The 11232-nt window shown below is 38.2% G+C and overlaps 2 protein-coding genes and 1 pseudogene across 2 annotated transcripts in view; 1 reads left to right on the plus strand and 2 right to left on the minus strand.

The window, feature by feature from the left end:
• On the plus strand, positions 556-4591 carry LOC104769578 (pentatricopeptide repeat-containing protein At1g10910, chloroplastic-like). Its single transcript, XM_010493825.2, has 10 exons — positions 556-998; positions 1094-1178; positions 1274-1534; positions 1671-1973; positions 2351-2455; positions 2701-2800; positions 3175-3494; positions 3627-3803; positions 3885-4013; positions 4188-4591. The coding sequence occupies exons 1-10, from the start codon at positions 733-735 to the stop codon at positions 4431-4433; spliced, it is 1992 nt and encodes a 663-aa protein (XP_010492127.1). The 5' UTR covers positions 556-732; the 3' UTR covers positions 4434-4591.
• LOC104769570 lies at positions 4523-7653 on the minus strand (annotated as a pseudogene).
• The window catches only part of LOC104769585 (ATP-dependent DNA helicase Q-like 4A), a 4441-nt gene continuing 1088 nt past the window's right edge, over positions 7880-11232 (minus strand). Inside the window, exons 5-17 of the mRNA XM_010493839.1 lie at positions 10881-11016; positions 10669-10792; positions 10530-10600; positions 10350-10418; positions 10104-10226; positions 9869-10027; positions 9702-9782; positions 9295-9456; positions 9084-9139; positions 8828-8954; positions 8640-8734; positions 8465-8542; positions 7880-8365 (exon numbers count right to left, since the gene is read on the minus strand). Of these exons, the coding sequence (XP_010492141.2) occupies positions 8017-8365; positions 8465-8542; positions 8640-8734; positions 8828-8954; positions 9084-9139; positions 9295-9456; positions 9702-9782; positions 9869-10027; positions 10104-10226; positions 10350-10418; positions 10530-10600; positions 10669-10792; positions 10881-11016 (1630 nt within the window). The 3' untranslated portion in view covers positions 7880-8016. The remainder of the gene's footprint in view (positions 8366-8464; positions 8543-8639; positions 8735-8827; positions 8955-9083; positions 9140-9294; positions 9457-9701; positions 9783-9868; positions 10028-10103; positions 10227-10349; positions 10419-10529; positions 10601-10668; positions 10793-10880; positions 11017-11232) is intronic.

An 11232-nucleotide genomic window follows, 5' to 3' on the forward strand; every position in this document is an offset into this window, starting at 1 on the left:
TGTGCTGTTCTTTGTCGGTCTCCTGCCGTACAATTCGTTGCAAAGAATCCCTCAGTTCTTTTTTTTTATTTTCTTTCTCTCTTCTTACATATCATCAGAGATACATTGAGACTATCTCTATCTGACAACTAATAATTTTTTTTTTTATGTGTATCGTAAAAATGAAAGGTTATGATAAAATTACAATGTTTTGAACGATATGCGTGCATGCATGATGCATATATACATCACAAGTATTTTGTTACTCTCAGAACTTTCGTTACCAATTGGATTAACTCAAAATTTGATATGGACAATTCTCTGAATTCATAGCACACAATTCACAAGCTTTGGTGTTGCACTTTTTAACACTATGGCCCGTTAGACAAGATTTCCAATTTAATTGTATGTACAGTATAGGCCCATCTATCTCTTCCAAAAAGCCCATTTTTAGAACAGTTGTAGTTTAAACGTAATTAAAAACTCCAAAGACGAAGATAACTGTTGTCGGATAAGTTGAGGGTAGATTTTGGGGTTAAAACTTAAAACATGTATGTTGTTTATTGTTTAGAAAATGGGATAGGGTAATTTTGTCAGACTTCTCTAATTTACTATAATACCCTTCACTCTCGTAATAGCACTCTTTGAGAAAAGACTGAATCCGGGGTATTTTGGAACTTTCATGGTCAGGAAGCTGGAGCATGTCCAAAGAAGCAGACTCGCTCACCGGTGAGCTCGGAAAAAATAAAAAGAATGGAGACGACGCCAGTTCTGGGATTCGAACTACGGTGTCCTCATCTCTATAACACTCACTGCTCTCGTTCCTCTTCCTCTCTCTCCCTTCCCGCCGTATCCTTACGAATCCTCACTTCCGCGGCGGCAACAACCGCCGCTGAATCACCGGCGACCACCGTAACAGAAGCTCCTCGTTCGAAACGTCATTCCACTGCCTACCTGACGAGAAAATCCGCCATTTCTCAAGTTCAACGCTCCTCCGATTTTCTCCCCTCTCTGCAGAGGTGGTTACTATTTATCACTGAACTTATCTTCAATTATTTTTGCTTAATCATCATGTGATTGTCTCTTCTCACGAAGATACTGTTCCTATCTGTAGATTAGCAAGAGTTTTGAAGGTTCAAGACTTGAATGTGATTTTGCGTGATTTCGGAATCTCCGGAAGATTGCAGGATCTTATACAGGTTTGTTGATTTGAACATGGATTCCATATTTAAGTAGGTCCAAGATGTGCACAAATGAATTTGTGTGTGTTTATGCTTGTAATCTTTCTTTTCAGCTCTTTGATTGGATGCAACAACATGGAAAGATTAGTGTTTCAACTTACAGCAGTTGCATCAAGTTTGTGGGGGCTAAAAATGTCTCCAAGGCTCTGGAGATATACAACAGCATTCCAGACGAGTCAACCAAAATCAATGTCTTTATATGTAACTCTATTCTTAGTTGTCTGGTCAAGAATGGGAAGTTTGAAAGCTGCATCAAATTGTTTGATCAGATGAAGCGTGATGGTCTGAAACCAGATGTTGTTACGTATAATACGGTATGCCAGCTGAAGTTTTCACTTTTCACTACATCAGTAAATGACGAAATAGTTTAGGTGAAAAGAACCATGACTGCATATGCAACATCTCGTTTAGCTCGGCTTCTATGATATATATTTCTCTTTGATTTTCTAGCTGCTTGCAGGTTGTATCAAGGTTAAAAATGGATACCCTAAGGCTATGGAACTCGTTGGAGAGCTGCCACATACTGGAATACTAATGGATGGTGTGATGTATGGGACTGTCTTGGCCGTTTGTGCTTCAAATGGTCGATCTGAAGAAGCTGAAAACTTTATCCGGCAGATGAAAGCTGAAGGTCATTCGCTAAACATATATCATTACAGCTCTTTGCTCAATTCTTATTCTTGGAAAGGAGATTACAAGAAAGCTGATGAGCTGATGACCAAGATGAAATCAATAGGATTAGTGCCTAACAAGGTTTGTTTTTGTCAGTAGTATTTCTCATCTCATGCAATCATACTGTCTGGTTTTTGACCCCTGTTATAGATGAATTTGTTTGAATGACTTGTAACAACCATTATCTGCTGATTACACCCCTCAAGAAATGCCCTGTAAGAGTGAAGAAATTGTTTAGATATCTTGTATCTAAACATGGTTTAGACGTCAATTCTCTCTAAACATGGTTCAGATTTCACATGATTTTTTTAGCTTCATCTTATTTCTTTTCGTAATTCTTCTCTTTGGATTTTTTTGTTTAATTGAAGGATTGTTCACATGATTCATTTTGCTTGTTATTATATAAGCGACTGGTTTTCTCAACTCGTTTTTATAACTCTTATCTGGAATATTTGCAGGTGATGATGACAACTTTACTAAAGGTTTATATCAAAGGAGGGTTATTTGATAGATCAAGAGAATTACTCTCTGAACTTGAATCTGCAGGATACGCCGAGAATGAGGTAATTAGACGATATTATTTTTCAGCACATCTGGCTGTATATATTCTAGAAAATAGCATGGAGTAAAACATCACCAATAATTTATCATGGTGTGACTATCAGTGGACAATACTTGGTTACATTATACTAAACGTAGCTTATTGGTACGGTTTTCTATCATGGTATAACATTGTAAGTAGAGCTCATATAGTGTTCCTGTTTACTCGGCAATTATCTTATGGTCAAAATTTTGTTTTCTTCTCTAGATGCCATATTGTATGTTGATGGATGGTCTTTCAAAGGCGGGAAAGTTAGAAGAAGCGAGGTCAATCTATGATGATATGAAAGGGAAAGGTGTTAAATCTGGTATGTTTTTATTTAAACTGCTGATTAGTTAGCTTTCATATTTCATTCTTGACTCTTCAATGGTTGCTGCTTTCACTGCTGTTGAAAATAGGATCGGGAATATTTTGCAATGAAATCTTGGGATGAACACTATTTATAGACTCAATTCAGGATTTGTCAATATTTTGGATTGAAAAAGTCATTCTGTCCTTGAAGATCTATCTCTTATGAGTCAGCAATTTGCTACAATTAGGGTGTCTAATGGTTAGATATTTTCTCATATTTCTCAAAACCTGATAAAGAAACCAGTAATGAGTATGTGGTTATCCTATCCGCATCTCTACAGAAACCAGTTCCTTATTTTTCTAGACAATGATGTCAGTTTCCTGTTTTAGATGGCTATGCAAACAGCATCATGATATCTGCTTTATGTCGAAGTAAGCGTTTTGAGGAGGCAAACGAACTGTCAAGGGACTCTGAAACCACTTATGCAAAATGGGACTTGGTAATGTTAAACACAATGCTCTGTGCCTATTGCAGAGCAGGAGATATGGAAAGTGTTATGCGAATGATGAAGAAAATGGATGAGCAAGCCGTTAGTCCTGACTACAATACTTTCCATATCTTGATCAAATATTTCATCAAGGAGAAGTTGCACCTGCTTGCGTACCAAACCATACTTGATATGCACAGCAAAGGCCACCGTCTTGAGGAGGTAACTAGCAGCAAGACATTGCTTGTTTTTATAGTTCTAATATATAAATCTTGCTTCGTAGCTTCTTGTATTTGTTTTTTTTAGTAAGTAATGCTAGACAATGCAAAATTTAGCTCTCTTTGAAATTTGTAGGAACTTTGTTCATCCTTGATTTACCATCTTGGCAAGATTAGAGCTCAGTCGGAAGCATTCTCGGTCTACAATATGTTGCGGTATAGCAAAAGAACTATCTGCAAAGAGCTGCATGAGAAAATTCTTCACATTCTAATCCAAGGAAATCTCCTTAAAGACGCATATGTTGTAGTGAAGGTTTGAAATCCCTCTCTGGGGCAAGTTTTTGCATTCGATCCATCGTGTTAATGGTCGAATTTGGTCATAATTCTGTTTCAGGACAATGCAAAGATGATCTCACAGCCTACTTTAAAGAAATTTGGCAGAGCTTTTATGATCTCGGGAAATATTAATTTAGTGAACGATGTCCTGAAGGTCTTGCATGGTTCTGGCCACAAAATTGATCAGGTAAGTATCCAACCGGGAACAATTTAAAGCTATTTTTCATCGTTTTGCTTGGCAACAATTCACAATACAGTTGAATTATTGTAGGAATAAGGAAAAAATGTTTTGTTCTTTTTCAATCATATTGGATCTCATTTCTTCTTCTTTCTTGCATGCTCTGTATTGTTTTGTTTTTAGGTTCAGTTTGAGATTGCGATTTCTCGATACATTTCACAGCCCGAGAAAAAAGAATTGCTTCTTCAACTCCTACAATGGATGCCTGGTCAAGGATACATTGTTGACTCCACCACAAGAAACCTCATTCTCAAGAACTCTCATTTGTTTGGTCGGCTAATCATCGCAGAGATCTTGTCAAAGCATCATGTAGCTTCAAGGACGATAACTAAATCTCGATCTGAGCCGAAATTTAGAGGTAAGAGGTAATAAGAATATGTATGTTTTTCTGTCCCTTTTTGTAGAATGTAATCAGGTTTCATAATATAGATGAGAGTCAAATTTGTAAATGCGCCAAATTGAATCGAATCTTATGTAATATGAGAGGATTTCTTGCCAAAAAAATTTACAAGCTAATATTCTCCTTATTCTTCACAGTTGATGAATTGAACATTGGGAATTTTTTCGACTTTGTAGTAATCTTCCCCACCTTGTACCAATTTCTCCTTCCAAGTCTTCATTCCTACAATCGTCAATTCCTTTAAGGAAGTTATGTACCTGATCCCATCCGGAAACTTCAACTTTTTGCAATCACGTATAGTCAAAACACGAAGACATGGCATCGACCCTTCTTCGACTATCCACTCTTCTAACTCGTGTAGATATTCTAATTTTAGAAAACATAACTGAGTAAATCCACCTTTTTAGCACACCATTCTCCTCCCAACGAAAGCACCAAATGTTAATATAACGGACTTCAAATGAAGCAGCTTTTCTAGAATCAGGAATGGATCCTCCTCCATGCAGCAACACCATAGATATATGTGTGAAAGGTGGGGATATAATTGATATTGCTCAGGAAACCTTGGCATATGCATCGCTAACTCTAATTCCTTTAGATGAATACAATCCAGAACAATCTCTCCCCCATGATAAGCCACACGAGTTTCTGGCTTATCGTATAAATGTAGCGCCTCCAGGGATCTCATTTGACGGAGAGATGAGGATAGAGTCTCAGAAGTACACCCGTCATTGATAAATAACCTGAGCTCCCTGAGCTTAGTCATGTGGAGGAGGTCCATCACACTACTGTACTTTGTTGAAAAATTCATCAAAGACTCCAAGTTTACTAGATCACTCAATTCCAACATTGTTTTATCATGCATTGACATAGGCAACTGAAGGTACCTCAACTCTAGCATCTCTTTTAGAACATTTGGTACATGAACCATCCCATTGAAGCCTAAGTTTAAATACAGTAGAAGCTTTAGATTTCGCAGAGAAGAAGGTAGATGAGATACCCAAGCCCTGCGTAAGCTCAAGAATCTCAAGTGGATGAGATCTCCAATGCTAGAAGGTAGCTTACCTCCTTGAAACCTTACCCCAGCAAGATCCAACACCCTGAGCAATGGTAAACTTAGGAAGCTTGGAGTTGTTGACTGTATACAAAAGTCATCCTCAACTCCAAAAAACAAAAGAGTTCTAACTTTTTTATTGTTTGTTTGTCCCAGGCTTTGAAGGGCATTGCCACCATTTACGGAGTGTCTGCGAGATTTACTAGGAGGCTGAGCACTGATGGCAGAGGTAGATGTAGGGACTTTGACGATTTCTAGGAAGTTCTCTTCTTTGGCTTTTGACAAACATACTTCTCTCATCATGTGATGCATTTGACAACAATATATATTTCTCAAAAACATATATTTTTTGTCAATAGTAACCACATTTCTCCTCACTAGCTCGTTTAGGTAGTCTTCTCCACTATGTCGGATGGTTGATCCATCGTAAAATGAAGTTATGATTCCTTCTGCAGCCCAGTAATGGAACAATCTCCCCACATGTATCTTGTAATCTTCTGGGAAATGGGCTAAGTAAAGGAAGCAATGCTTTAAACACGTTGGCAAATCTTCATAGCTTAGAGACAATACTCTGTAAACTGAATTGAGATTATTGTCATCTAAGCTAGATCCTCCTACGATCTGGGGTCCAATATTTTCACATACTCTTTTCCACTCAGAAACTGTATGTTTTTTTAGCTAATAAGCCTCCGAGAACTTTAACTGCTAATGGTAGTCCTCCACAATATGTGACCATTTCCTTTCCAAGGGATTCCATATCTTCATCAACCCTTACTTCTACATAAAGTCACAAGGTAATAACTTTCAAGATGTGAACCACGAAATAAAATTCACAAGATTCTTGGTCTTAAATTTAAAATCTGAAAACGTACCAGTTTGGTCTCTCCTGTGGAACACTATCTTCTCACATAGCTTCCAACTTTCTACGGGAGTAAGGGTTCTTGGACTAAAAGTAAAACATGTTGGATCTGCATGTAACCCAACACGTTCATTGCGAGAAGTAAGTAGCATCTTCCAACCTGCAAAACATATCCAGGGAAGAAAGTGAATTTATGAGCAGTGTACGTGTCCGTATAACTTAAACAAAAGTGCCTTATCTATGGACCATAAGAGCTAACCTTTTTTCTCCGGAAACACTGCTTTTAATTCGCTCCCAGTCTTCTTCTTTCCATACATCGTCAAGGACAACCAAATATCTACCGGTTTCCAGCAATTTAAAGAGCTTACCCTGGAGTATATGCTCGTCCATATGTGAAATGTCCCCATCATGTGGTTGAAGTTCTTGCCAGATCCTCTGCCAAATATGCTTCTGTGTAAACTGTTGGGAAACACAAACCCACGCGAAACCACACAAATGACGTTGTACCATATCATGATGAAAGACTTGTCTTGCGAGAGTGGTTTTACCAATACCTCCCATGCCAGATATAGAAACCACTTGAATGTTATCATTCTCCACCAAATGACCAACTAATGCTTCAACACTCTGTTCCACCCCAACAAGATCGCTTTCAGAACTGTTAGCAAACGTTTGCCTGATCTCCCTTTGTTTCATTTGTCTTTCTTGCAGCGACAACGAACGACCACCATCGATGATCTCTTGTATCCCTAAGCTCTGCATTTCCCCAATCAACTCAGAGATCTTCTTAGTTATGCCTTCAATATCTGAAGCAAATTTCCGTCGATCCACTAAGAAGGAAGCAAGTATTCTCACATGCTTCTTGATCCCTTTTTCTTTTCCTATAAATTCTTTTAGAAGAAAGAATTCGATTATATCCTCAGCATCATAAGCGATGTCCTTGACGTCTTCCAAGAAGTTTCTCACCCTTTTACTTTCATTTTTCTTGGCATCTGCATCTTCCAACAACGACTGTAACCTTCCCAGCTGACGCTTTAGTTCATCAACTTGCTTATCCATTCCATTCAATCGAGAAGATTATCGATTGAGAAGCTCCAAAAGCTTCTGAACTCCAAACAACACAACTCCTTCAGCCATGACCCTTTACGAGAAATTTTCATGGACAGATCGTTCTAGTGAGACAAGAAATCGTGAAAAAAGATCTTGTAATAATTCAAAGTACAAACGACGGATTAATGCGAATGAAGGAGACTAAAAGAATATAAAAAATGACAAAATTTACCTTCTGTAATCAGCTCTGCTACTTGGTTATGTGGTCACGACAAAAAGAGGGTTGCATTTTGTTATAAAACTCAGCTAAAAAAAAGTCCAGTGAGAGTTGAATCCACTGGCTGAGGAGTCTCCACGATAACATCTCTTATGATTAATGATCCATCGCCACCTGTAACTCTTCAATATTATCAAATCCCAAATTCCCAATATATGGTGATTAAAAACGACCATCAAAGAAGTCCACATCTGATAAATAGTTTATGCGATCTACTGAACATTAATGTACATCGCGACTTTAACAAGGTAACAAAAATATTACAGCAAAAATTCTTTACAAGTTACAACTACAATTTCAGTGGTCACAACTTCACCAAGGTAATACTCTTCCCTCCGGTCGTATCTCTGACCCATCTTCGTCTTCGAAATCAAAATCAAGCTTCTCCATAACCATGCCTACTCGATCTCCATCTGCACATTCACCATGAAGAACCTCATTGCTTTTGCTTCTAACTGTTTTCTTGCAGGACTGACTTGGGCTCACTTCGAAATCATCATCCTCGGCTACATTTGGACTAATGTTCTCGTCTCTTCTCCTCTTCCCTGAATGGGGACTGTCGTTGCTGATTATGGAGTCTTTCTTATTGGTTCCGCAGTACTCGTTTACCGTTGAATCTATTGTTTCCAACAGCCGATCACCGTACTTGCTTACTTTGGCCCTGAAACAGAGTTTAAAGACATCATCAAACACTTTTAGGGTTTTCTTCATTGGTTTGGTGATTAAAGAGTACATGTTTTAGGAGAAAAGCACAACTTACTTCCCAAGGCCATTGATTTCAAGGAGTTCCTCTTTGGTTCTCGGAATTCGTCTGCTTATCTGCTGTAGTGTTGAATTGCTGCCACCACAGAGAGATTTTGTGAGGTATGAATCAAACTGACCATGATCAAGTACAGAACTTGGGAAACGAGAAGGGGAACGGTTTTCAGACTTACATGAATATATGATATGCCATGACACCATCAGGGGCTTCTTTGACAAGAGCTGTACGAAGCTTCCTCAAGGCTGTGTACATGTTGGCGGAGAGATTCTAGAGAAAAAGATCAACGAACCAACCTCAGCGATTCAGAGTGGTAGATTAATGTCACTAGGAAAAAAAGAGTCTGAACTCAAAGAGCTATACCAAATCTTTTGGAGGAGCATCTTCTGTGGAAAGTGGAAGAGTACTTTGCTTCTCTGATGTTAGCGGACCTTTTGCAGGGGTTGCCCCGGGTTTACTTGGCTTTAGTACTTTTACAGAAGACGGGAATCTGCAACAGATTGTGGGAGTTTTAGCTAAAGTACGTTTTACAGCCGTTAACGCAAACACAGTTAATTGCAATGATTTGCTTAAATCTAGTTCCTGTGAACCTTAACGAAAGATATACGCAAAGTCATACCTCATCATTACAGTCTGACTTCCAGAAAATAGTACGGAAGCCTTTGCGTTATTCACCTAGATACAAATAGGTAAATAGAGGTTAGGTGTGTAACCGCTCGAAAAATGAAATGTTAAATGCTCACACAGAGACAATCAGGGTTCCAGTCAGCTACTATCATCTTCAATCATCAATGAGAGAGAAACGAAGTAATTTATTCACAACTAAATACCTTGAGAAACGATGACACAGATCCATACATATCACTTTTCCGAACATCTTCCACAAGAATGTCCTCAGTTACGAGATAGTGCAAGATACGAGAAACTTCAAGTTTTGATAATTGTTTTCCAGCTCCATGCAGCTGCAAAGTCTCATGTCTGTGTTTCTTGACCTAGATGCAAAGAAGACAGTTACTTTTCCAAGAAAACAAAGCCACACTGGTTGTATTGCTGGGCAAGCCAATGCTTTCATTAACAATTAGTCTTTAACAAGTATAAAAAAAGAGACCATGGTTTATGAGGCGAAACAGGTTATAATATTTAGCATAATCTGGAAGAGACACAGAATATATGCGTAGACATCTCTCCTAAACCTTGAAGGAATTAAGGATTATTATTTTTTATTATTAGTCCATACCATTTGGTTTAAGGAACCTCTGTAGACTTCAAGAATATGAGCTGAAGAAAACCTTTCTCCTGTTTGCTTCACCAGTTCAACCTGTGCAAAACAAGTGATAAACACGTGGCCAATAATAACATATCTAACAAATGATATACATGGTAAGCTTTTAGTGATTTCTATACCAGTTGCTTTGTGATCAAGGTGACATCTTTGTCTATCAAACTCTGAGTACTGCAACAGTTATCACACGTCTTTTTGCAGTTTGTGGAATCGAATTTTTCACCGAAATGCACTAGTTGTAGGAATCGCCGGCAGTCCACCTCATTCTCGCAGTAACTAACCTGAAGCGATAAAATGTGGAGATCTTAGCTAGTATACCCTCAAAAGCAAAATGTCGGAATCTTCACATTAAAGTACCATGCGGAGAAGGTTTTCGGTATTTGTTTCAAGTATCCTCCCTGAACTTGCTACACGATTATACCCAGTTGCCATGGGGCTTTGGTCAACTCCTCCTTGGCTAATCATATGTTTAACTCGTATCTGAAATAATATTGTGTATATGCATAAACATGACCAAGAGCAGAAAGATGAAAGAAGAAATTCATCGTTCCAGACTAACAAAGCGGACTAGAAAATACATTATGATAGTTTATATGCACTTACATAGTCGCCATAACCATAATACAAAACACAAGATGACCTCTGACCATCTCTGCCAGCACGACCGCATTCCTTGGATTTGAAAAAATATAGCTTATGTGAGTCGCTAGAAGAAATACCATTATCTAGCTTTATATTGAATCCGTTAAATGAGATTTCCATGATTAATTGTATAATAAATACCTGATGATAGCCTTCTATAGACTTCGGGAGTGAGTGATGAATAACAAAGCGGACATCAGGCTTGTTGATTCCTGAAATATGCAATGTTAATGGGCAGCAACATTCAATGATTTAAAACAACATTAGCAAAAACCAGTACCCATTCCAAATGCCACAGTAGCACATATTATATTGATTTCGTCCTTGCTCCATTGTGTCTGTACAAAGGCACGTTCCTCAGGCTCCATACTGCCATGGTAGAATGCTGCTTTATGACCAAACTCCTGAAAAATAGTATCCAATTTTACGTTTAAACACAATATTTGTGATATGCACAGGACTTGATAAAGCTTCAATATACAAATGACCAACCTGCAACTTTTCAGAGACTTTTTCGCAGTCCATTCTTGAAAGACAGTATATAATTCCACACTCATCAAAATGGTTTTCCTTAATAAATTTGTCAATATCTTCCAGACACTTCTTTGTCTTGGGAACAACAGAATACCTGAAAACTTCTTGGTAAGCAGCATTCTGAAACACATTTATAGGGGTCTAGGCAGTTTTACCTTACCATAGATTTGGGCGATTAAAACTTTGCCGGAACACAACACAGTTAACAAGGCCAAGGGCTTGTACAACATCTTCTTTCACACTGGCTGTTGCTGTAGCTGTTAAAGCTAACACGGGAATGCCGGGAAACTTCTGCTTCAGAATACCAAGA

The sequence above is a fragment of the Camelina sativa genome, chromosome 3 (genome assembly GCF_000633955.1).
Source record: "Camelina sativa cultivar DH55 chromosome 3, Cs, whole genome shotgun sequence".
Classification (NCBI taxonomy): Eukaryota; Viridiplantae; Streptophyta; class Magnoliopsida; order Brassicales; family Brassicaceae; genus Camelina; species Camelina sativa.